This window comes from Bombus fervidus, chromosome 19, assembly GCF_041682495.2.
Source record: "Bombus fervidus isolate BK054 chromosome 19, iyBomFerv1, whole genome shotgun sequence".
In the NCBI taxonomy this organism is placed as follows: domain Eukaryota; kingdom Metazoa; phylum Arthropoda; class Insecta; order Hymenoptera; family Apidae; genus Bombus; species Bombus fervidus.
This window is the reverse complement of record NC_091535.2, coordinates 1287561-1314738: the sequence shown is the minus strand read 5'-3', so window position 1 is coordinate 1314738 and position 27178 is coordinate 1287561. Positions and strand designations below refer to the sequence as shown.

At 42.6% G+C, this 27178-nt stretch overlaps 1 protein-coding gene across 1 annotated transcript in view; it reads right to left on the bottom strand.

Moving 5' to 3' along the window:
- LOC139996857 (uncharacterized) overlaps positions 1 to 22209 on the bottom strand; it is a 96041-nt gene extending 73832 nt beyond the window's left edge. The window contains exons 1-3 of the mRNA XM_072021366.1: positions 22068 to 22209; positions 21697 to 21876; positions 5934 to 6139 (exon numbers count right to left, since the gene is read on the bottom strand). Coding sequence (XP_071877467.1) covers positions 5934 to 6050 — 117 coding nt within the window. The 5' untranslated portion in view covers positions 6051 to 6139; positions 21697 to 21876; positions 22068 to 22209. The remainder of the gene's footprint in view (positions 1 to 5933; positions 6140 to 21696; positions 21877 to 22067) is intronic.
- Positions 22210 to 27178: the final 4969 nt, after the last annotated feature.

The following is a 27178-nucleotide window of genomic DNA, read 5'->3' as shown; positions in this document are numbered from 1 at the left end:
AAGATAGGTGTATTTTTAACGTGCGCAAGTGGACGACCCTTAATCGACGCCATTAAAATTCGTCTAGACCCTGTGGATCCCTCCTCGCACTCGAAAGCAGACGTCCGTGATTGGAATGACGACCTTTTCCACGCTCGACTAATTTTAAAAAAGTCAAACCTGTTTTCTAACTACCTCGAGGTTGGACTTAAAACGTCGGCCCAACCCCAATCGAAAGCGACGCAAATGTCTATTCCACAGGGTGTGGTTTCTCTAGAATCGACTTTCGACCAGGGTGGATATTTATATCCCCGGCTAACGAATAAAAGAAGAATCCATAATTCTATTTCTACATGCGAGCCATTCCTGTAAAACTTGAAATTCTTTCTAATAAAGAAAGCTACGATAAATTTTTAACGATTCAGATAGATTATTAATCGGCCGAAGAAAGCGACAATCTCCTATTTAAACAACGTACTTTCTCATCGTATCGCGTTCTATTTTTGATGTTAAATCGACTGCACTAGGAAGAACACATTGTCTTGATTCTTCGTTTCACTGGTTTTATTATTCACGCCATCGCTGATGTCGGTGTTGCTCTTTTTTCATTTTCTTTTTTTTTTTTCTTTCTCGGCGTTCGAACGGACGAAACGCTCTCACGCAGAGTTCGAGCTCGCGAGGGGGTTTGACACTTGAAATAAAATACGAGCCAGTTCTGTCTCATGTCACGGGCCGCGCCTACATATCCAGTAGAGTTGGATACGAAATACAAAAGAGTCATATACACGTATCGTTCGTACACGCCAAAATTTCTTTGTAAATATATCCAACGCTATTTTGTCCTAAAAATCCGTAAGGATAAAGATTTAAATCTGCTACAGTTGTAACTACGATACCGAAAATAATTCGTTAATACGATTACTGCTGTTTTCGATTCTCGATCGTGTTATAAATCGCCCTAATGATTACATCCGAAATAAAACTTCGTATATTATTATAGCACGTTTAAAAAAAAAAAAAATTAGACATTCCGACAGGCGGTCGATCGTTAAAACTCTTCTGAAAAAGCTCCGATCTATCGGAGAAAAACATTGGAGTGGTCGAAAAAGACAGCGAATACCGCGATGTTGGCTGTGGAGAGGACAGAGTGCTCATACGGAGAAGAGAAAAAGGGAGATTCGAGGAAAAAGAGGGGGAAGCGACGATACAGGAAAGCAAGCTGCGGACGTTACCTCGTGCTGGGTACCGAATCGATCTCTCGGAGCCAGCCAAAGCCCCGGGTACAACTCGCATCCCCTCTTATTCCTCTTCGTTGCTCATCTTGCACGCAGACGTGCAGGATACGCGAGACACGCGTGCACAACCTCTTCTGTACGCTATAATTTACAAGTAGTCGATCGTTGCGCTTCTTCAAAGAGGTATTACACGGCACTAAAGCTCGAAATTCGCGATGTTTGCGTATCAACATCAGTCGCGTCTCAGAAAAACGTTCGCTGAAAGGAGACGGTAGAGTCATCGATCTTTCTTACGATTATTGTATTTTATCCCGTTAATGGGAGCTTTGACAACTCCAAAGACGATCAGGATTAGAGAGAACCTAATTAATAAATAAATCGATATAGGGGGGTGTTGCGAATCGTTTCGCGAGGGACGAGATTTCAGCCGGACGAAAGAAACGATTAATCGCAGCGTGGATACGCTCTATGCGGAAATGCTCGGGTTATTCGTGAATTAGTTAGATCACTCGGCATTGTATTGGTACGAGCGGTCAAGCATGAAACGTTAAGATACAAACAGCAAGAGTTGTTATATTTATCGTGATACTCAAACCCTCTTTACGATCTATTAAGCACCACGTCAAACATTACGTGTCGGCTCTACGACAGCGGATCTTTTCTGGAGGTATTGCATTCAAACGCGCGATTATGGTCGCGTCGTGCCCCAAACTCTTTCTAGTTCTCCGTTCGATCCATACGTATCGTGCCGGACCGTAATCGCTTTTATCTTTCAGAGCGATCATTTAGTGGATCTCGGTAAATATTCTTTATCGATAGTAACGTGTAAGTATCTCTAATAGGTTGTCGAATATTTATTCCGCTGTAAATAAGGAGAGTCGTTCGCCGTATTAACTGACAAACTTGAATTTTACATGCACTCGATTTTTGACTACAGGTACGTTAAATAGAAGAAACAAAAAATGAAAGGTAATTTCAATTATTTACGATAGATTTGCGCGAGAGAGTGGGCGATTAAGACATCAAAAGGAATCGATTCGCGACAATTCAGCGATCGCGGGCTGCATAAAAACGAGACATGAAATATAAATGGGTTGATTTAAAGCGGTAGATTATCACTTGGCGAGCGTAACTTATCGCGTCTAACCGAAGGAACATTAACCGTACCGGCGGAGATAGCGACGAAGCCCGCGAGCGAACGCGCTTATGCGCCTATTTCTATTTAACTTCTTAATTAACATAAGCGCGCAACTTCATTATTCCCGTCACACGCGAGCCTATTCACGTTGAATGGAAAACGCGAAGCCTTTGTAGCGTCTCCGTCTCTTGCACCTGCTATTCCAACTCGTCGCTCACCTGACGCCTAGTGCCTGGCATAATGAGCACGTGCCGTTTCTTTACTCTCTTCCAATGTATTCTTGCGTTTCGAACCACTTTCCAACGTTACATACGTTGCTCGAAATACCTGAACAATCTCGAATGGCTTTATCACGTCGAGTTAAGTACTTTGGAATGCAGTAGCAAATCCTCGGTGTCTTTGTTACTTCGTTACTCGTAGGACTCACTTTTTCGAAACTTTTATTATCACGAGTAGACGCTTCTTTCTCGTTTCAAAGATCTTTTCGTGTAAACCTGCAATCTTATTATTCGGATTATTAGGAAATAAATTATTTAGCTACGCTCGTACGGTTGCTCGTTACACGTATGAAGATATGCATTTATAGGAAATTTGAAAGTAAAATAGACAAATTAAAGTAACCCGTTCTAACACCTAAGAAATCTCTGCTTAAGCTCCATCGTTTCAATTTCATTTACGGTAATGTAAATTTACATAAAGGTACGCGATCTACTTATCACGAAAAATTCCACGAAGAACCGTCAATTTTAAGCAAAGGAATTTTACCAAGTATTATAACACTGTTACTATTCTACTTTCATAATTTATGGAACTGATTGGTATAGCTTCTGAACGGTTCGTGTTGCCTCAAGGTTTACTCCTATCCTCGATACATTCGATAAAACGTTCTTGAACAGTGGCCAAACCGAACGGATTGTCTGCTACCTAGGAAAGGATTGCGGTTGAACTGTTGCCGGAAACGGTCACGGATTTTGAGAGAAACCGAGATTCGAGGCGAAAGAATAAAGAACGACCTTGTAGAAATTTAGACAAGCCTTCGTCGTGCGAGTGCTTCCGCCTTTGTAGAAAAAAAAAAGGAAGAAAAAAAGACTGCGGCCTGAAATGCTGCAATTCTCACGACGGAAAGTGAAATCCGGCCACGTCAATTCTCGGTGAAACGTCCCACATATTTAGGAAAAACGTGCCAATGATCGTGCCTCGTACTCACAGCGAAAATACGCTGTGACGAAGGAAACGGTAACTAGAATTTTTCAAAACCTTTGTTCGGCTCGGAGCTTCGTAAAATCTTTTCTGCTGATTTATAAAATGTTCGTGAAGGGACAATGGGTATCATTGAACGCGCATTGTTTTTACGACATGTTATTGCACGATTTGCTTCGATAGCGGCCGGTCGTTTCGTGCGTACGTAATCTGGTCGATTAAACGGTCGTGACTGCGGCGGAACAGGTGCTAGAACCAAAGTTATTGTCACTGTAAAAGATAACGATGCTCATGTATCATTCGCCGAACTTCAACGCGCGTATTTTTGCTTTCTTGCCGCGGCACTGTCGTTCGATGCAGCGGGTGAAAGAACGTTGTCAAATACCATTGTGCACAGTGTTAAGTTTTATCACACCTGTTGTGTGATGTATCCGCATACGAAACATCACGTGACGGAACGTTCTTGTATTATTAACGTCGTAAAAATAAGCGAATGTTGTATCAAAAACGATTTAAATTTCCCGTTAAACGTTCAGATTCTCTAAGAAAACTTGCGATACCTTAGAAAAATTAAATACGTTACTCGTGGATTGATATCAAGCACGACGCTTTAATAGGCGTTAAAAAATATTCGATCGACTATTACAGATTTCTGTGACGCAGTCGAAATTGGATACTACTGTAAATAAATACAGAAACTTGAATTCAACGTTGAACTTGAGATATTTCGATTGCGTTGGTGTAGTAGAAGCTGAATTATTTAACACCTATAATTCCATAACAGTTTAGAAGCACGTTCGTAGGGCGAACAACGTTTAGTAGACTCACTTTACGCGGGAAACTCTGGAGTTATTGATACATGTAGTTAAATCGAGTTACGATATTTGCCCCTTAACCTGAGCTTACGTAGCATTCGATAGCAGAAGACGACGCTGAATGTCGTTGAAATGTGACGAATCTGGAATATTTACTCATTTTGTAAACGTCTTAAACTTTACGATCCATCCGTCCTCCTATGTGCGGCATTAATCTCTGTTAGATGTATCATATATTTGCATAATATGTTATAACCATCACGATCGATCAAGCATAATTGCGACTGCGAATTAACGTTCGGTAGAGTACCTATCGACGTTGAAAGGTGTTGATTTCTTCGATCAGTGTATGCTAAATATTTATAAGAAATAACGAAGTAAAACTTCGGATCATTCGAAAGCAATACGGCTCTTTTAAAAACTTTATTTCAAAATACCCGGCGGCTGGTTGTAAAAAAATTATTAAGTAGTCTTTGCTAAGGACACCGTACACGCGTTTAATGTGTACGAATTTGACGGCAAATAAATTTCCCTTTACTGTGACATAAATTTTGGTCGAATGAGAAGAAACACGCTCGCGGCCGCGTCCTCGCAGCTTGCACCGGTTGAGAAACAAAAATAACGAATTGAAGAGTTGCAGGCGCCGGATTGAAATCTAGCAGCTCGAACGATTACATATTTCTTTGCGTCAAAACGATCCTAGACGAGCACATTCGAGCGATAATCTCTCCTCCAGCAACTAGCATAAGTAATGGACGCCGACGCGACGGTAAAATACAGCTACGTCTAAAAAATTCAGCAGAGACGATCACATCGCTCTCCTGTATAGTCATTATCATTAATCACGAACTGAATTGTTGTTGTATACATCTATGTCATCGAGCACTGCTTACTCGCATTGTTCGCTAATTTACAGTGTTACCACAGTATGGAACGAATGTTTGAAACCTTCGTTTGAAAAGATTTAAAGCTTAGAAATCTCGAAATAAATATTAATAAAGTAGAACTCTGTTTATATAAATTTGTCGATGGACAATTAGTGTATGTAATAGAAGTCTATTCGGATTTCTCTCTACCATCTATTACTTTTTGTTCGTATCGCAGGAATTGACGTTGCGATAAGCGTAGTCAACAAGCAGAATATTATTTTCATTTATTCGATAGGTAAAATGCCCTTTTATCGCGAAATTTTCAAAACCCGATATTACCCAAATAAGAAACGAAACTCGAAACACTCACCGTTTGAACAGCAGAAAGCGACGATCGCTGAATTTCGCCGCAGCAACTCAGGGAACGAACGATCCTCTTGAACAACGCGACACAACGACACGAGAACTGGTGGCAAATAACTAGCAAAGTTTATGACGTTACCGAGGATAGGCGGCGATAAGTTCGGAACAAGTGATCGGACATAAGTAAAAGTGTCTTCGCCTCTCGAATCGAGTGAAAATGGTGTACGGGCATCCCGGCCGCGGTTCCGGGTTTCCGTAGATCCTGCGTCGGCGTCGTTGCACCCTTGCGCGGCTGTCACGGCGCAAATTCATCCCATTCCCCTTTCTCACCCACCTCGTCTCGATGGACGTCCGCCCTAATCCTCCTCTGTCGCCCCTCTCGCGAAACCATCCTGCCACTATTTCCACCACCGTCGCTCCATCGTGATCCTGTGTGCGTTGCGTGCGTCATACAGGACCGCTTCGAATCAACCCTCCGATATCACGATCCGTTTCGTGCCTCTTTCTCCTCTTTCTTTTCTTTCGATTAAACAGACGCCTCTGAAACATTCGAATCGTTATTTCAACCATATATCGTTTATAATTTCTGAGAGAAGAGAGTATGTATGGGAAGTATGTGTTCGAAGAATTTGTTGAAATTTGTTTGCATTAACGGTTTCGGAGGAAAATCAGGATTCTTCCAAACGGAAGGCACGAGCATAGGTATCGATAGACACGTTTCGAGTGCGCAAAAGAAGGTACGTAAGGTATAAAAGTGGCGCGCAATTTTCTTGTAACTAAATGAAAATAAATTCACGACCGACTAATGGTATTCCCTTCGACAGGCTTCGGCCGAGCCTTCGTGGGGTTTTATGAACGTAAATTACAGAGCTCGATGGCCGCCTCCTGCCAACGCTGACACTCTTGGTGTTCCAGGGCCTTGGCAACTTTTTCAATTTCACGGTCACCGACCCCCTTTTCCAACGCCTCGTGAGCGCGTATTTCATCGAGTCCTGCTGCAAAAATATTTATCGTCCGTGTTCCGATACAGTATCCCCGTCGTAAATACGAGGATTTAATTTCCTTGGTACTTTTACAAGATATTTTTCCGCTCAAAGTATTCCTGGTCCATGGAACGATGGAAAACAAAGCAAAATTCGACTTGGCCGCCGTGGAAATTCCACGCGTCACAGTCTGGTCGTTCAAAGTAAAAACTTTACCGCGCTACGAACCGAAGAAGCATAAAAGAGTTATCTCGTTCGCGACTGGCATCGTATCCTTGCTTTTACTATTTCCTAGCGGGTTCACATAGCCATCGTATTCTCCATCTGGATTGTTCTCTTTCTCTTCGTTTTCTCCCCGTCCATTTTCTCATCCCACCCTATCGTTCCTATCGCCGAACGCGATGAGAATTCAAGCAATTTCCGTATCGAACCTCGTCCCACAGTTCAACCCCGTATACTGCCGCCATTTAATTAACAGACTATGGAAACAAGATAGCGAAATAACGACGAAGGGAAACGTGGTCACGTGGCTGAGATACGAACACCCCGTTCGCGTCCATTTCCCCGCGAAGAATTAAACGTCGAATAAACGAACGAGAGGTAACAACTTTCGTCGAATTCTCCGTTGAAAATATCCGTCGAACGATGTTTCCGATACAGACCTTAAATCGAATTCAACCCTCGTTCGAAGATCAAACCATTTAGCGTTGGAACGCGGAGAAGGCAACAGAAGGAGCGTTACTCTAAACGAACTTTTTTTTCTCCCGCTCTCGAACACGAAACGGCGGCGTTTAATGGGTTAATGAGCGACGATAATTCCGGCCCCGCGGACTAGCCGCCATAAATCGGCGTGTAAACCTTTTTATCGTCCTCGTTGGTACAAACTCGAATATCATTCGCACCCAATATAAAGAGGAGCGTTCGAGCGAGCGCATAAACGAAAATTTCACCTCCGATGTTCGCGCCCCGCTATATTTCTCCTGCATGTACGGTGCTGCTGCTTCCATCGATTTCAATTTATTAATATTGCACCGATCGATATCGGGACTCGTGAAGCTCGCTATAAATTTCCACCGGATAGAGGCGAGGCTCGCGAATCGTTCAGGGTGAACCTTCAACGGGCGTTGCAGTTCCACGAGGTCGTTGTGGTCGTAGGCGAAGGTTGGTTGAAGTTGGGTCGATTTTGCGTTCGCTTCCCTGCTCTCTCTGTTTCTCTTCCTCCCTCTCTCTCTCTCTCTCTCTCTCTCTCTCTCTCTCTCTCTCTCTCTCTCTCTTTCTCTCTTGGTGTCTCTGTTTAACGCCAGCATGGCCGGAGACGACAGGGAAACCAGCCAGGGGGAGGAGAGCTAAGGGTGAGAGTCAGTAAGGCTGTATCGCAGGCCAGAAACACGGAGAACCAGCGGAGGAACAGCCAATGATGGCGGAGAGTGTGGCAAGGCTGGGCAAGGGAACGGGGGGATTTATGCCGCTGTGCCTGTCGTCGGAGGCTGGATTGAGAGCCGCGAAGCATAAATAACGACACGTCAACCCCTACCAGGGGGATACTCGATCGTGAGTATGGCAAAGCTACCCAGCATGCTAGAATTTACCAACGTGGGCGAGACAATGGACAGATCACGGCGATTCTCTCACAATGAATATATAATTGAACGTTGTACGCGAGGTTACAAGTCACATTTTCAATCTTTTTCAGGATAGTAATTTTACAAATTCAGTATACCCACTATATACCCACATTGTTTTTGCATTTAATTCTGGAGTTAAACAAACGTACGTGTCTTTTCATCCCTCTAAAATTTTTGTAATATGGCTCGTTGTAATATTAAAATATTAGAAATAAAACTTGTCGGGTAATTTTAAAAGATCTTGCGTCTTTGGACCAAGTCAATTGTTTTCATTTTCAATCGTGTCGTATTTAAAATCCTCCTGTTTAATCATAAAGCGATCGGAGGATCGATACAAAACTGTACTGTGATCTTCGTATTTCTTGGACGAGCTTATAATGCGTGAATGTGTCGCAAGATTCATCGATGATATTGAGAAAATGATTGATCTCTCAGCGTGGTAAGTATTATTGAAAGAAATAACGTTTATGAAAGATCGTGAGAGTTAATACCGAGAAACGATATCGCTAGATGTTATAGCAAAAACTATGGAATTGATTTCTTCGTGATCGTAATCAAAGGAACTATGGTAATTCGTATGATAATAACGTATGGTTTATCACGAGCGCGGGACTATATTCCACGATTATCTACTCGCGGCCGAGCCGTCCTCGCGGTATACCTTTTTCATAGCTTGTTTAAGATCTCATAAACTACCGCTTACTGAAACTCTAAGTGCTTCCAGCCGAACCGGGAGCTGATATCGGTATGCGACGCTCGGGAAACTGGAAAAATAACCAAACTCGCTGCATAATCCTGACCTGCGAGCACTTCATTATATAAACAGATCGCTGTAAATATACAGTACCTAATAATTCGAGCGACACTTAGACTACAACTCGGATTTCATCGTTTCATTTCGCTTCGTATTAAATTCCAAATTTTCCCGATCAAACGTTATTTTCAAGCCGCGGAACAATTTTTTGAACGAAACAGCAAACAATGCAGACTTTCGTCGCCTGGGTTGGCTAAGCCACGACATAAAATTCATACTCGAACTTTGCGTAAAATAATCATACATCTTGTACGCTATAAGACGCTATCAGTCTATAATGTAATAAGGGGAATATAAGAAAATAAAGCCAGCGAGACAAAACGTCGAAAACGAGAAAACGACTGAAATAACTTTATCTTACCGTACGCGAAGACAAAAGGAAAGTAGCGAAGATTCTGAAGGACCTCCAATTAACGCGCGACGTCGAAAAACACACACGGTCGTTACGGCGATTCCGAGCTCGGTAATCAATATAATCCTTTATGTGAACGTTGTAGAATTACGTTTATCGTTCCGTGGGACGTCCTATACAGTACGGTGTTCTTTTAACAGCACCGCTGTATTTCTTCTTATCCCCCTTAGTTTCTCGTTGGCGTCGCTTTCAGAATCATTTTCGTTCCTCCTCACGAACAACGTGGATCCAGTCCGCCCTCGGATAGCCTCGTGTCAGCCAGGCTTAATTCATGGCCATCTTAGTTATCTCCATGAGTTGGCAGTATCTCCTTATTCCCCCGACGCGTCGGCAGAAAACGAACGCGACAAAAATCAAGGAAGACACGGTTCGGCTCGACCCGTCCCATAAAGTAACATTAATTGAAAATCTCGTATACTCGCCTCCGCTGTGCGCCAACGCGAGGACAAAGAACTCGTCGAATACGGCGCAACGTTTACATGTACCAGATAAAACTGTTAACGATCCTACCGAGACTAGCGAAACATCGAACATGCAGGATGACGACGACTATTCTATCGAATAACGCAGTTCCGTTTCGTTCGTATTCGGTGGTTTGACAACCTACCAGAAGCTACGTTTCGGTGGACCTTATAGGTCGGAAGCCAAATCGATCAGCTCCGATTTTAGTAAATTTCGCTTGCAGTTAGGAATATAATCGATCCTTAATTTCTCCAAAACGTCCATAACTTTATTTATCCATCGCAGGAACACCGCATAGTCGATCGTTGACTCCAAGATAAATTTTAAATATCCTTTCGGTCAGCATTGCGTTCCTGTATTTTTCAAGTTATGGATTCGATCGGTACAGCTTCTGAGTTGGCTCGTATATGTATCAAGTGTATCAGCTTAAAGTTTTACGCGTTTTCTAGTGTACGCATAAATAAGTTAATCTCTGCATCCACTTAGGATACAACCTGATAATCCAAAGAGAACTACCAAACTTCCTCCAAGCACTGGCGACACGATATAGGTAACCATCAAGACATGCATCACGATCCTCCTCTAATCTCGGTAATAAAAAAGCGCAATAATCCGCGCAAGTAGAGCAATCCCGGATCCACCCCCCGAGGTTTGCCGCTGAATAAGGGAAAAGAGAGGAGGGAGGGGAAAAAAAAGAACGGATAAGAAAAATCTCTCATGAATAAGGGATGAGACGAAATCCCGTAGCAGTCATGTCAAACCGAGGAGTTTGAATGACGAACGTAGCCGGACGAAGCGGAGGCTTGGTTTCGGTGCGCGCTGCCCAGCTTACGGCGCCATTAAAATAAAATAAAGCCTTCCTCTGCCTTCCAACTCGCACCCGCCGCTGCTTCTTCTCCTCCCCCTTTCTCTCTCCCTTTCACCCCATCCCACATCCGTTTCTTTCTTTTTCCCTTTTTTTTTTCTCTTCTTATTCTCTATTTTGCCGTCCGTTCGGCGATTCTGTCTTCTCCTCGCCACGTCGCCGCAGCAGCTCACGTTTCCTAACCTCTCCCTTCCGCTCTCCGAACCTCCTCTTTCCGACTTCCTCCTACCATCAGCGTTTTCAGAATGTTGCCAGCGTAGATAGCCAGGGCGTAAACGTAAAATCATTGCTGAGTATACGAGCAGAAGAGCCGTCTACGCGTTTCTCTCGAGAAGGAGCCACGTCGTTCGTACAGATCACGACGCTTATAATAACACTTAACCACCGACATTGAATAGCCGCAAGTTGCAACTTCTCCTCTTTGTGTTCCTTCCACCCTTTGTACTTCCTTTCACCAGGAGTATCTTCTTCGGTTTCTCTCGGTTTCATAGTTGCCCTGCCGACATTGCCCTCCGTTTTTTATTTCTGCTTTCGTCGATATTATTCCTTTTTCGAATTACTCGATACGTTTCTCTTGGTAACAGGCTACGGATATTTACGTCCGTTTCCGACGACCGCCATTTAACCGATGTCCCATTCTCCGAACACTTTGACTTTTTATCTATTTTCGTAACTTTGCTTGGCGAATGTGTCGCCGAGCGGTGAACGTTTTGCATAATGTAGAATTATCGAGTCGCCGTGTCCGCGACCGGTTCGAACGCTATGGAATAATTAGGTAAAATATTTACTCTTCGCCGTGTACTTGAGAAAAAGCTTGTAAAATTCGCGCGAAATGCGTCGAAATACGTTACATTCGATCGGAATGAAATACTCGGAAACGTATCGAGTGTTTTGATCGTCCGCGAAGGTACGTATTATATTGTCAAACCTTTGGAAATCTGTTGGTCATACGAGAGAAGAAGGAAGAAAGAACACTAAACCGAGAGAACCGTTCGACAACTCGCATGGTCAGCGAATTCCGTAGCGAAGTAGCTTTCATCTTATCACGAAAACAGAAGGAACGAAGCGAAAGATAAGGCGAAAACGACGTTCCACGTTCGAGGACCTACTTCATACGGGAACGAACGAAATGATTCTATTAGCGATACCATTAACGAGTCGGGTTTATTATGCTTGACGCTTGGTTTTATAGTTATAACTCCGGCCACGTTCTTTTTCGTCCCCCTTCGGACACTTTGCCGTCGCGATAGGGGATGACTGACACCAATTAGGCCCGCTAGATGTATCCAGAGATATCCATTTTCCGATCCAAGAGAAACATCGTTTATCCTCGCTCTAGCTTGCATTCTTCTCCGTTCACAACATCTTCTACCGAGATCATCGCGTAAAAATAATTTTACTATAAAACGACAGTTATATAGCGTACGATGGGAAACAGTGAAATTCATTCGCTCCATCGAGAGGGAGGAAGAGATTCAGCTGTTACCTTTAAACAAAAACGATCTCCCAAATGAAAGACGAATTGGCGAGATTTCTTGAAAAGTAGCCGAAGAAAGATAACACGGCGAAGGAAAAGATATCGTCGTGCATTCCTCAGAGACGAGTACGGTTTCAGTTAGAACTAGATTGTTGCGTCGAACAAGAGATGGAAGATTTGTCTTAACAATCCCACGCAGGGGTGGGATTTGTATCCTTAAGGGCGGTAACGACCGGGGGAATAAAATAGGGCGAGACGAGTAATGTCCGGGTCTGGAAGACGAAAAGCCAGCTCCACGAACTGAAGGAACACTCCGGATATTAGAAACGCACACGCAAACCGGGACCACATGCGACCTATAAGGGTTGCTTCATAACTTCTATTTCCTCTCGTAAATCTTGCCTCTTGGCTACGCGATATTTCCCGTTTGTACCAACATTGTGCGTATTAAGTCTGGTGGAAAGATCGCGCCAGATTTCGTAGGGACCAGCTACGTCTCTTTTATATTCCGTTCGTGTTTGATCAGATCTTCGCGAAATAAGATTTAACGTCGTTGAAATACGCAAGTATCTTCTGTATCGATTGGTTTTATTTTTCGAGACAGATACGCTATTAAAGTCGTCTCTTCTCCGTACTAAAATATGTTTCCTATTATCTAGAGACGAAATTTTTCATTTTAAAGAAATGCTTGTATCAGAAATTACTACACCACCGAATAAAAATACTACGAAAGTTCAATTAATTAAAAATTACAGATTCTAAAATGCAAATCGTTACGTGCCACTTCGTATTCAGAATTTCTTAACAATGGTGAAACTAATCTTGAAGAGCAAAGATAACGTGCTGTCTTAAAGGGTAACTTTACAACGCAATTATCCTTGTCACTTTCAAATGAAACGAAACACCCACAGCGTTATCAGTTTATAAGGTAATGTATTTGAAACATCGTGCAACGATAGTTTCGAGAATTTCGAGAAAGGATCGGGGCAAACGTGACGCGTTGACGCGTTAAAAATCGCGGTGAAGAGCCGTGAATGAGGACGTTAAACGACGTTAGATCGCGACGAATTGTCACATCAAATCAGGCGTAACAATATATTTTTTTACTCCGCAAAGACGCAACTTTCCGATATGGAACAGCCCTTTTAGAGTGCTATAGCAGGGCCACGTAGCGAACAGCCTCGACTGTTAAAACGGAGATTGCTAAGGGAGAATCGTGGACAACACTCGAGGAAATGTCGCCGCAATTCAACCCCTTGAATACCTCGTCGTTGGTACTTACGTCTCGTCGTTGCATCCCTTCGTGTCGAACACGAAGATCGCAAAATCGAGGAAACGACGGTCATGATTGCTCGTCCGCATTCCAGAATATTTTACCATCACCATAACGTTCGCCTTACCCCGGGAATCGTTCGACCGTTTGCAGCGATCGATTTTATCGTTCTATCGAAGATGCCGCATAGAAATATCGAATGCTTCCTTTGATTGGAACAAACGATGTCCAAACCACGCGAGCATTTTTGAGAAAAGAGAATCTTTCAAGACGGTAGTTTTAATAAATTGATAAATTTAGTCGATTTCACGCGTCCAAAAATAATATTACAGTCTCTGGCCATCGACTTTGAACGACACGCAAAAATTTTACTATTCACGCATAGACACTGTGTCCTTGGTTATTCGAATTAACTACTAAGTAGGCGAGCGTAATACGTAATACGTATCATATAAGCATAGCAATTATATAATTTATATAATTTATTACCAGATCGTGTCAAAGAATAACTCTGTACATATTTCTATCCTCGTTGCTCAATTTTATTAAAGGAATAAAGAATATGGAACGTTTCGATTTGCTCTAATTCGATAAGCAAGGACTGCGATAAACCGTGTTCGTTCGAGAAAACGGGCGCGACGGATGCTATTATATCGTCGAACGGCGAATGAACGCGCCAAGCTTTTTAATTTACAACGAAACCACGAGTAACGGCTAAGAAATCTCAACATTTTGTTCCAACGTGCAGCGAACAAACGAAAGGAAACGCCCGGTGCATCTTTAGATTCTGAATGACGAACGCAGCGAACAGCCCTTTAAATCACCAACATAATGACAATCCGAGTATTGTTTCACGGAAGTCGATCCAACCGAAGCGTGCTCGTTCAACTGGTCGTTTGATGGGCAATAGACACTCGGTGACCGTTCGACCGGTCATCCAGCACCGGACGACCGCCTCTCTTTCTCCCTCTCTTCCTGTTAAACGATTATTTTTGTTGTCGTCGTAAATCCTTTTAAACGCGCCACTCTTCTGGATCTTCCACGTATGTCCACACCTAGCTACGTCTCCCCCGACGACTATCGCCTCTCGTTGATGTCTCACTTAGCCCTTCCTAGCCATCGTTTTGGCGACGACGGCGACGAACACGACGTTCGACACGACGACGATGTCTTTCCGCACGACCGATTCGAGTTTCGCCGGTTTCCGTGTTAGCCGCGAACGTTTTACTTGTTCTCGTTTCGCTTCCCTGCGCTGCGTGGAAACGACTGGCTACCCTTCTTCGTTCAACAAGATAATCGACCGACCGTCGAACCACCGATGCCCGATTTCACCTCGTTTTCTCTCGAGTTTCTACCCTTTTTTTGTTTCCTTGCTACATTTCCTGCACCTTTGTCGTTCTTACGTTCTACATCCAAGTTGGACGCATCGCGCGCGTGATCCAACCAACTCATTCGGTGAACTAATTCTCGTTTCGATTTTATAAGGATTTCTTTTTAACGTTGATCTTTCTCCTAGGTTGAGACTAAAGAGAGATCGAGATAGAAAAAATTCGAGGACTGCGGCGGAGTTAATGAGCGAAAATAGGGCTTACGGTGGACGCGAATAGCAGATGAAACCTCGTCGATATATTAATCCACGATAATTGAATCGAATTTTTAAAAGGCTTTAAGCGTCAAACGTTACAGAAGAAAAGAACGCTGTACGTGTCGATATCATTAGCACACTAATGAGAAGTACAGATGAATTAAACAAGATCTTTAATTGCTCGGCCGCGTTAGAAGCATCCATATGAATCCTTATTTAACTCTCGGAATTAAATACGTTCTTATTGCTACCAGCGTATTCCCACGTGCAAGTTTTTGCCCAACCGTTCGAAATAGGAAGATTTTATAGGCGGAATTGAGTTTTTCCAATTGTTTCATCGAGTTTAACGTATCGAGAAAAATTTGCCAGAAGCGTCTCTCGCAAGTGTCAGGGGAATTCCTAGTTCCAGGAAGAATTTCTATTAAGAAACGATCGTAACTTTCGAATTTTAAGTATCTCTGTACGTCAGTCCTCGTTTTCTTCTTCCGAAATGTTTGCGCAGAGGCAAGGGATGGGATTTTTGAGGTTAACCCGGAAATACTTCGAAGCATCCGTCAGCTCGAAGACCATTCGGCAGTAAAATGGGTAGTCGAAAGGTTCCCGATGACCTTAATTAGTTTATTGCTAGGGATTACGTTCTGGTCGGTCAGTGAAAAGCCTTCTTTTTTTCCCTCCTTTCCAGCATCAAAGGCTGCAGCATTTCCTCGTACCCTTTTTGTCGGTTGTTTGGGATTTTCTCGGTGGTCCAGATAGTTTCACTTGCATTCAAACGCGGTGAAATAAAAGGCTCGACAATAGCGTCTCGGCGTTGAAAGACCATCGCACGTAACGTCCTTTTACATTCTGAGAATGCGATTTTTATAAGATCGATCTAAAAGGACATCGTCGTCATACGAATATCGACGCTAACGCGAGGAGTTTCTTTCTTTTAATTTCTTTCCATCTTCGCGCCTCGTAATTGTCAGTATCTTTGGTATCGAATCGTTTTGATTATCGACCAATATTTCCTTTGCTCGAAATTCAACTAACCCTACGTTTCATCCGTTTCTTCTTCGATCTCTTCATTACGGTATGAAATCTCTTGCGTCAGAAAAGTACAAGCAAAAGTACAAGTTAGAAAATTGAAACAATTTCAATGAATTAAACGAATCGTACCTACATCGAGACTCGTACGTACGATATACTCGTACACGAATATCTTTCAAACCAGGTATTCTGTTTCCCAGTCCTCGCACCATCGAAAAGAAGGAGAATGTCTCGGGTGTCGGAGCATTCGAAGCAGCCCGTATCTCCGTGACGTGTTCGATCATAAAAATGTATAGTAAATATTTCAAAGTAAATCGTCCGTGAGAAAAGGAATTACCAAAGCCATATGTGTCTTCCTGCCGCCACTTTTGAAGTTTGAAAAAAAAGGAATGGAAAGAAGAGAGGAAACAGAACGCTGGAACGTCGTCGACAAAGTAGCTTCTACGGGTAAAATAGTTCGCCACTCCCACGGGATAAGAGGGACAAGTGGAAAAGTCGAAATCCCACCCACTCTACTTGGTTTCAGTCGCCATTACAAATTATTCGAAACCAGTTCTCATCGAGGACCACGAATCGCTCTTGCCGGGTGTGTCACTTTAATGCTCGTTTCACTAGAACGGAGCGCGGTCTTCCTAGACGGAATAAGATCGTTAAAGCTCCTTATCTACGGTTCAGAGATTCCATTGAAAAACGACCCACTCGACGAGAGACGGGGCTGCGTAATTGAATCTTTGCTTCGACTTTCTGCCTCCTCTGTTTCGTTTCAAAATTGTGCAGATGAAAAGTAACAGTCCGCTCTTACGAGACGAGAAGAGCTACAATTTTTAACCGCGGAAGACGATCAAGAAGCTTCTCATATTAATAACATCGACGAGTTTTCTCGTCCTACCAACTTGCTCGAATGCTAACGCGAAACGTCCAAACCATCGATGATTTTATTATTCGCTCGACTCGAAATATCCTTTCGAGTTTCCACGCTCGTTCTCGTCGATCGAGTCGCCTGAATTCGAAGTTAACTCGAACGAGGCCTGAGATTTAGAAGGAATTGGTGGAAAAGTTAAGAACGCGGGTACATTCCGGAGAAAATGAAGGAGCATTGGAGAAAAGAAAACGGTAAACGGAGCGGATGAAAAAGGCGCGCGCGAAGAAGTAGGATGGACGGGACGTTAAAAAGCCAGTTGAAAAACGAATGTTAAAAAAAGAGGAGGTGAGAGAGCAGCGAGCAGTAAAAGGGTGAGCGACTGGCCGTCAAGGAGATCCCGCGAGTAGATAATTGTGTAAGTGGATCCCGTTCCCCGTGTTCCTGTGGCGAGGCAGCTCGAGGGCGGCTCTGACAATCAGTCGAGGGATTACTCCCCGTGGAAGATCGGATGAAACACGAAAACTGCAGAGGGATCGTCGCCGATCGTTCGTCCAAGGTACCCGTGGAGTCGATGAACAAATCTCTGCGAAATGATCCGCCATAAATTCTCTGCTACGTTCGATAAATTTTTCCTCCGAAAAAAAAATCTGCATATAAGCTAACGCAACGGAAACGAGGAATGTCTGGTTCTTTATTCGATCGTTAAACATTTTTTCACTCTGTCGTTCGGTAATTTCCATTTAACCGCGGTCGTATCTATTAGGAAAAGAATCATTTTCATAAAAAGAAAAAATGTCACTACGTAAAACTCAAGCTGGGACTAATTAGAACGAGAGGATGTCTCGAAACGTGTAAACGTCTTTGATTAACGGTATAAAGAACACGACAACGAGACAGGGATACCATTTCCGACCGTGTGATCGATGGTCCTCCGATCATCAACGTTGAATCCAGGATGCACGGTCCGCGCGATGCACGCTGCAAGTCCTCGAAGATCGTCGACGCACACGTCGTTGCGTCGTGCATAGTATACGAGCAACACGATACAGCGGTAGCATTTATGGGCATAGCCAGCGTGAATATTTATGCGGGGACCATTATCGTCTACATAATAGCGGGTATGGCGAATACGGATAAGCGAGGCTCTCGAACCTGACGCACGATCATTCTCGTGCTCTCGAGTTCTCTCGTGTCTTGAAACGAGATGAAGGCAGCAGGGCCGTAGCGAGAACGATTCCACCATGAATATACACCGGTACATCTACTTTACTTCGATCTATATATACGCCGACGTTATAAATTAAAAAAAAAAAAAACTCTGTCCTAAGACCCGTTTCCTTCGCGTAAAAAGTTAATTCCATCCTTTCGTTATCTCCATTCGATCGTCGATTCGATCTGACATTCTGTATTCTTCTGTTTTATCATGCTTGTTGGAAATTTAAAAATTCCGTGATTCTCGAGAACTTGATAGCTTTATGAACCGGTAATAGTCCATTAACGACATCGATAATTCGATTTAACGTTTATGTCCTTTCTCTTAGCACGATCACTGTACATTTAAAAATCCCGTGATTCTCGAGAACTTGATGCTTTTCTGTATGCCGATGTAGTCCTCTAAATGGACGTCGTTCCCCGTTCAGCTTCAAAAAAGGAAAAAAAGAAAGAAAAAGAACATCGTCCTCGGCCAAGACCACGAGGTAGAACCATAAATAATTTCTTTCGTATCGAAAATCATATTTCAATGGTTTCCATGGTAGAAGCTGCGTCGCCATTTTCTCAAAAACTGGCTCCAGCTCCGGTTCTCCATATCGTCCGCGGTTAAAATGGAATGGACTGGTATCGGCGAGTGCTTTGAAAATTTAATCCCTTCTACGGTCCTGAAAACGCCCATAGTGGCGGCTGGTTGGAGAACTCCGGTGCACCGCGGTTGGTATCTGTCCCGAGGAGATACGAAACGCCCATGGTGTTTCATGGTGAGCGGCGTAAGGCCAAGATCCTAAATCACATTTGACTTTGGTAATAGGATTGCTTGGAAAGCCTAAACCCTCGAGGAATGAAATCCGTCTGATAGTAAATCTGCCTCTTCCTAAATCCCCACCCTCGCCCATCACGCTTTTTCTTCTGCGGATTGAGCGCGCGGTTCAACGTTTCACCCGCGCATTCCACGACCGTGGAATGTCGATGTTTCACGGCGAACACCGTCGTGTCCCTATTACCTCCGAGATGAAAGACATTTTTCGGCTGCCTAAACTGCTCGCTTAATTCCCCCTTGCCGGCCTCGCGTTACATTTTTTCTAAATATTTACAATAAATACGCAGCTAAGGATTTTGAACGTAAAATAGCTCGTCCGGTCTTGCCGTATAATTTTCGTAATTCTACCCCCTTCTTCGATCTCTCGCGCTCTTCGGAATATTTAGATTGGGTGCAAAGTCGAGATTCCGTTATCTTGTTCTGCGTATCGTCTTCGCTGTTTTGGATCACCGAATGCACGAAATAAAATGTTTTCGGTTGAAAAGACACAAAGAGAACAGCGAAATCCTCGAGTCGGAGGATCCTTTTTTTTTCGAACTCATAAAATCCTTCTATACCGGCAGGAAGTGAAAACAGGATGGAATGTAGGCCAGCAGGTCAGTTTTTTCTCGACGAAACAACAAACGATACCGAGCAAGATGTTTCCCGGGTGAAGTAAAATCGGAGAACGGCGAGAAGAGATCGTTGGAAGGAAATGCCGGGGAAAATCCAAAGCAAACGAAAAAGCTAACGCGATCCAGCGTGAAAGAAGACGTTTCCGTCGCTGTGAAACCCTTCCTAAGAAAATTAATACACGCTTCGTCGTGTATTTAGAACGTCCGTCTTCTCCTTCGCCAATCCGACGACGTTCGAATCAGACGATCGTTTTTAACGCGGAGCAATTGAATTTACGCGATATCTTCTTCGTACACGATGAAGAGAACAAGATGCGACAGTGAGTTAACAAAAAGTATGGCCACTTGCCGCGACACGATGACATGGACGAGCAAAATGGAAAGAAAACGGAACGAAGAAGACGTTCACCTCGTGTGTCAGACGTATTCGTTCGCGAGACCTATAACGTCTCGTTTCACGTGTTAATAAATAGCCGGGTTATTACCGGCAAGCTAATTCCTCAGTCACTCTCTTCATTTAACGAAGCCAATTATGAGAGGCATAAATGTAAGCACTTAATAGTTGTATACACAAGCGCCACGCGCGTGCAAAATCCCGCTGTTAGACGAGGGAAGCGTCGTTCTGATTCGCTTTTGTCACGACGTTTCATTTCGATATCTACGTAAGCGGTGAGATAACTTTCGCTGTTACACGCGTTGATCGGTAGACCGAGAACCGGATAAATTCAAATATCGTTTGTATCGCTGTTTTGCATCCTGACTCGAATACCTTTCGGTCCTTAAATAACTTGACAAAGTTCATAGAGAAATTTCCTAGCGTGTAAAACGTTTACGTAACTTTGTAAAAATTCGTAAACTTACGAAAAGGCGCAACCGCGATTGTCGTCGATCGAAGCGACGGGGAAGAAGATGACCGCCATAGCAAGCGGAACGTCACGGCGAAATTAAAACGATCGAATACTGTTTGCGTATCGTTCATTCGGCGCTCCGAAGCGAGACTGAACCATCGTGAGCTGTTCACAGTTAAACAAGTGCTCCGCTTAATTGCCATCATGATACTTTTATCGTACGTTAATTCCGTGATTGTCGTTACGAAATCAATTTGCCACGATACTTGAGGCCTCGTAAAGTTATTTAACGTGTATTATAAAAACAGCGGTGCTTGCGTGGTCCCCCTATTGCGACGCGGCAGTTTTCTTCGTCGATTTCCGACACGGCCACGAGGTATCGTAAAATTCCGCACGTATCCACTTGTTTCGTTCTTCTCTTCCGCGGTTCTAGCTGCGTTTCACTGGATTTACGGGCTCGCATAATTCCGATAACCACGCGACGCGATTTCGTCTCTCGAAGTCGCGATATTTACGAAGAGAGAATACTTGTTCATCGAAAGACATACCTCGATCGAAGAGGCTGTTGCGATAAGGAGGTAGCCTTCGAGCAGTTCGAATGAAAACCAACTCGAGATCGAACCGAAAGAAATCGCTGTTCGTAACACCACGCTTTCGATTCGTAGTCGAGTAACATTCGTATAAATAGACTTTTACGCTTTCGAATACGAGACCTGTATCTTCCTTTCTCCTCTAGTAAATAGATAGTTATAATTTAAATATCGGCGTTGCTTCGCCTTGTTACCGCTGCAAACTTCGATTCGTTAAAACGCTCGGAAGATTATAAATCTTAGTACCGTGACTGTAAAATTCATGACGGACAATACGGAAACAGAAAGGAGAGATAATAGGTAAGCAATGTACGAAAGGAAAAAGGTTAAGAAGAAAGTACCTGGATAATTCATCGCGAGCAACCGGCGTATACTCGACACGAAGCGTCCGTTGCTTGAGACATCACTGCACCCAACACGAAGCAGCGTCGATTTGCCTTTTTTCAAAGGTTACGCGACGGAACTGTGAGACGCAATGCAGTTACACGTATTGCCCGCGAGGAACTGATCATTTGCAACGGCTTCGAATCGTTCGTGGTCCGAGGGCCGTCGCCGGTTATTTGTACGACGAATTAACACGGCTCGCAAACAAATACGCGGTGTAGCTTTAAAAGCTCCGTCGTTCGTACCTTTCGGTCAACCTTCGCTGCCAGCCTTGTTGCCTTTTTTCCATACGCGCCGTCTCCGAGTGGAAACGACGCTCGTGAAATTCGTCGAACGAGGAAAAGCAAACATTACGACTACTTCGTGACTTGGAATGCGACGTTGCGTGGAACATCGATACCTCGTACTATGCGATATCTTCTAACCTGTACGTATTGAAAAAACGACAATTTTTATTTGCTATCTAACGTGGATTAATTGGTTAAATCGAACAATATCATTACTTCTATCCGCTCTAAACCTCTATGAATAATAAAAAAGATGCGTGTAAATTTATTAATTCAACATCTCGCGGATAATATAATTTATAGGATAAAAATAAATATGTCTGACTTACGGCCATCGATTCTCGATCGTTTGAAATCGTTGTAAATCTATCCAAGTAAATCTATCCAACGAGACGAGACAGTAAACGTAGATAAAATTTGATTGCCGCGGCTGCAATCAAGTTTTGTTTACGTTTACTGCCTCGTCTCGTTGGGCAGACTATACGTATCTTCAAAGGATTCTAAAGCATTCTATAACAGGTTACTATTGCCTTTTTTAAACGATGGTAACGTAGGTAGCACGCGTCCTACGTGTCTGCCCTCTTGCAACGATCCTCCCAAACTTCTGTTCCACGGAACGAACAGTCGATAATATAGATTTCTAATACCTTTCGCAAACTACACGTGTATTTTCTACATTATGGTACGTATTTTCACGATTAGGGCAAATAAAATGAGTAAAAATATAGAGCATAGATATAGACCTAGCGTGTATATTTATGCTACGTGAATTAAAATATAACCAATGAAAAAAATTGGAGATTTTTTCATCTACTTCGAAATATCCTCGCACATTGTACACCATGTAACGTTATACATCAGATAGGCGTATCTAATATATTTGATCATACAAGGAATTTTGTATTACCTTAATTTATGTTAAAATATGTTACAACTTTCAACGGTGTTCAGAAATGAAAAATTCCTGCCAGTGTAAATACCAAATGCTTTTTAAGTTATCAAGTATAAAGGGAATCGAGTTAAATTTTAATAAATAAATTACAATGTTAGACAAGAAAGCTTTCTCGACGACAAAGTTACATCGAGTATCGAGCTCTTAGAACGCGCTGTATGGACTTCTTAAAAAAAAAAGCTGTAACGTTCTCTAAGGGTTGCCGGTTATTACCACTCATAAAATGTTACGAACCGAAAATATCAAGTCCATTCGAATATGTTAGTACGCGCAAGCTTTCTCGCTTCTTCTCAGCTCGTCCAGAAAACGTGCAGTTTTCTTAACTCTGTGTTCGTTGCAATTATTTACATATATTGCAATTTAGACACAGGATACGCTGAGATCCATTCCGTTCGAGAGAAACGTTTCAAAATCAAAGGATCGCCGGTATTTCTCGGTCCCTGAAAAGATAAAATTCATGAAATTGATGTTACTGGAACAAAGAGATCGAGCTACTAAAACCGATGGCGCGAGATTTGAGAAATTCGATAAAATGCCGTGACACGATGAAACATTTCCTTATCTGCAAAATATTCTTATTCCTTTCGCGACGCAACCACGTTCCGTGCAAAGGCCTTGCACAAATAATACGAGGAAAATTTATAAATAACGATAACAGCCCCTCGACCAACAAAATGCGAGAAACGATGTAAACTAATCTCCATTGGTGTTACGTTTACGATCTTCTTGCGGGTTTTGTCGAATACGCTGGGATCCCACTAGATTTACGAAGCGATGATTGATGACCGGCTGGACAACCATATTCTTAGACGAGTGAAAGTAATTGCTTTGGCAACATCTCTAAACTTGATTACCATAGTCGCGAGCCGTTAAAGTGCGAAAAAAATACAATGACAAGAGTTGCTCCACGCGCTTTAAATCTGCAACGAACATATTTGTACACGGTTATATAGATGCTACGGAAAAATTACTACTATTCTATCCTTGAAATATAGCTCGTTTTCGCAAAATAATTTCCTGTATCTTCGCGTTATCTTAAATTTATTCAAAAGACGAAGAAAGAAAAATACGCGAAGCTAATGAATAAAAATAAGGAATAGAGGTCACGTGCTCTAATAAAACGTTTTGCACACGAGACATTGGAAGATAGTTATCGCGGAGAAAATACAATCGCGAAATACCGTAGCTTATAAACTTGCTTGGAGAACGTCCATTTGCCATTCCAATCGACGAACAGTACGATAAAACGCGCGATTGATGTTTCGAAAGAAAGGCGAATGTTGCTGTTATCGGTCCTCCGGATGGATCGGTCGAACCAACTGACGATTCAGCAGCTGTTACCACATCGGTAGCGTACAGAGACGACGGTTGCCACCCCGACGCTTTTAGGGGAGACATATTGGCGGACGTTACTGCTCGAGAAGAAACGCGTTCCGCGATCGTTTCCAAGGAAACAGAAGATATTAACGTGTAAAGAGGACCGTTATAAACTACACGCTCCCGTCCAACATCTTCTCCTTGATCCTCGCAAAGTCCCTGCCCTCGCATTTTTCTTCATTTTCGTTCCAACTGTACGTTACATGGAGGACACAGCGCGTCATTTGGACAAGTACCAGTTGGTTAATCGCTCAACAAGTTGACCGAGTTCGACGTCGAGCGTTACGAATTTTTGTATCAAACGTTTTTTATCTCGTTGATAACGGTCGCCTATTGCAACGTACACGCTATGATTATTTATCGTTCTTGTCAACCATAATTCAACTTTGAAAACTTTTTTTCCTCTCTATCTTTTTAACTTTCCTTCGTCGTGTACATTAAAAGTGACTTGGTTTTTAGCAACTTGATCCTGATGCAATATTTACTTCGCATTTCGATCGTGCGCTCGGGTAGAACATCTTTTAATAAAAATTCTCAAACTCCGTACGATCGTCCAATTTTCCGTACAAGTGGAAGAATTATAAATTTCTTCCACGTTTTTCGGATATTCTTACACGCTTCAACTGCGTTCAGTTCCAGCTGCACCTCTTCTTTCAATCGGAAGTTTTCAGGGTAACCGTCATATAGGTGCAATAAAAACATAACTCCGACGGTCCATTCATCTAAATCCTTTGGTGGAAGGAATTCCACGTCGCGATACTCTACCTGTACCTCAAAGAGTGCATCTCCGTATTATATTTTACAATTTTAGCTACGGCTTCGTCTCAGCCCCGTTTTATTATCTTTTTTATCTTTTTTTCAGGCTTCGTTTTCCTCTTCGATTCTCCTCGGTACCAGTTTGCTTCGATTCTGCGGTTGAGTTGGACGCGCCTTGCGTAAAGTTTGCTACGCCCAAAACACCAAATGTACTCACAATTTTTTTTTTTTTTTTTTCGTTTAGTATTTATCGTGTGTGATTAGTGAAATCTTATTCGCGACGATCTTCTTCGATTCGAACGGCGATGTCAGGGAAATAAATAAATCAACCTGTAGAGAAGTTTGTTCGAACAACCAAGTGAGAAACAATTGCATACGTTCCACGACACAAGGTCAACGTTTAAAACGTTCTTAAAACATAAGTTGGGCGAGTTAAACATTTTTAGATCGCTTTAACGAGAATAGGAAATGCAACGTGACAAGGTGATTTCCTTCTTACTTTTAATTACGTTTATCCGAAAATTCCTTGGAGAAGAATCCTCGTAAGTAGATACATCGCCATTTCCAAGCAGCCTGGAATTATCGAATTTTTCATAGGGTTTTCCATCTCTCACGCCCCTGGACCAACATGGCTGCTCGTGTATCCATGGTAACACCCTTTAGCTTTTGATATAATTCTCGTGAAACGCTCACGCTGGGAATAGAAGGGGCGGTACGAAAAGAGGGTGAAACTATCGCGAAGGGTGTGCTCGAGATAACGTGGCCGACTGACGTAACGCAAAATGCTTTCTCCTCGGCGTCGACCATTAAAAGCCCGATCGCGTGTATTTATTAATTTATTTGCAATTCAATGAGACGGATAATCGAAGAAACGATATTGAAACGCGACGTCTAAGACCATATGGAAACGAACGGTAAGATTACAAGCGTGAAAATTCGTCGGAAAAGGAGATATCGTCAGACGGATAGGTGCAGTGGTGTAGACGTTTTAAATTAATTTTTAAAGTTTTCGGACGAAAAGGGAATTTATTTATGCGTATAGATTACTCGGTATATCTACGACCCACGAGCTTCCTGCTGGTAACCCTTGACATAGTATTTTTCTTCTCAGACGTGAAAAAAATGAAACGGAGTTGACGGTCTTTTTCTTTCATTACGATCTATATATAGTATATATAAAGAATGAAAAGTTACGATATTATAAAAAGTTGCGCCACCATGTATATAATTTAGAGCAAGTTAGATAATTTAGTACTTCTCGTACTGATCTACGATCTCTTAAATTATCCTTTGTAATGGATTTCGCGTTGAATCGTTCTCTACAGGGAGAATACCCATCGATCCGTTTAATCATTTTCTAACAACGTTCTCCAAACAAGCAAAAAGTAGCTCCCGTATAATAAGCGTCGGGACGAGTACGATTAAAGTCTATCCATACTTTTCCCTTGCTAAATAGACTATCCGACAAATGGGTGGCCAGAACGAACATCGTTTCCTCCGCGTGGAGCGCGACGGATAACGGAAGAACATTTCGCGTAGCCAGGAATTTGCAATTGAACCGAGTTTATTGGACGATAAAGGAAAAACAGCAAACGGTGCGTTTTTCAAATGATAAAAGCTGCCGGGTGGCTAGATAAAAATCCTCCGAGTGGTATCGTAAAACGTACCGCGAGCCCCTCAACGGATCATCAATAAATTCCGGTCTCTCGAGAACGCCTGTAAACACCAGTCTACCATTGCGATAGTAAAATTATAAATCGACAATCAGGATGCGGTATCACGTCATGCATGCACGAGCGCGTAATAATTCGACTTCGATCTCGACATAAGATTTCGTTCCACAAAAACGAAGAACATTTGGTTCGCGTTTACAAGAGGACTCTATGGTCGCGTTGTATTTAGAAATTTATCTTATTCCTCTCATTTATCGGTTTCTTAACGAATACTCTTTCACGATCGTATCTTTAGTTCAACTTTCCCAGCGTATCGCTACTGTTTATATTTCATATTTAATATTTAATTTAACGTTTATATTTAACGTTTAATCGCTACGTATTATCTACTACTACCGCTTTGCGCGAGTAAATTTATTTGCACATACGCAGCTCTAAATCATAATAGATATACGTAATATGTCGGTTATAATTCAAAACACGATTGTCCTCGCGAATATGTCGCATTAATTCGCCATGAGAGTGAGAAATATTTGGTTTACGCTAGTAGAAAATGAAAAGTATAGGTAACCCGTTAAGTTCTCGCAAATTACCATTTTTTTATTCTAATATAATCATAATTCATTTAAAATATACGTACGTAGACATATTTTATACACGATCACTGTAACGAATCCAGGTA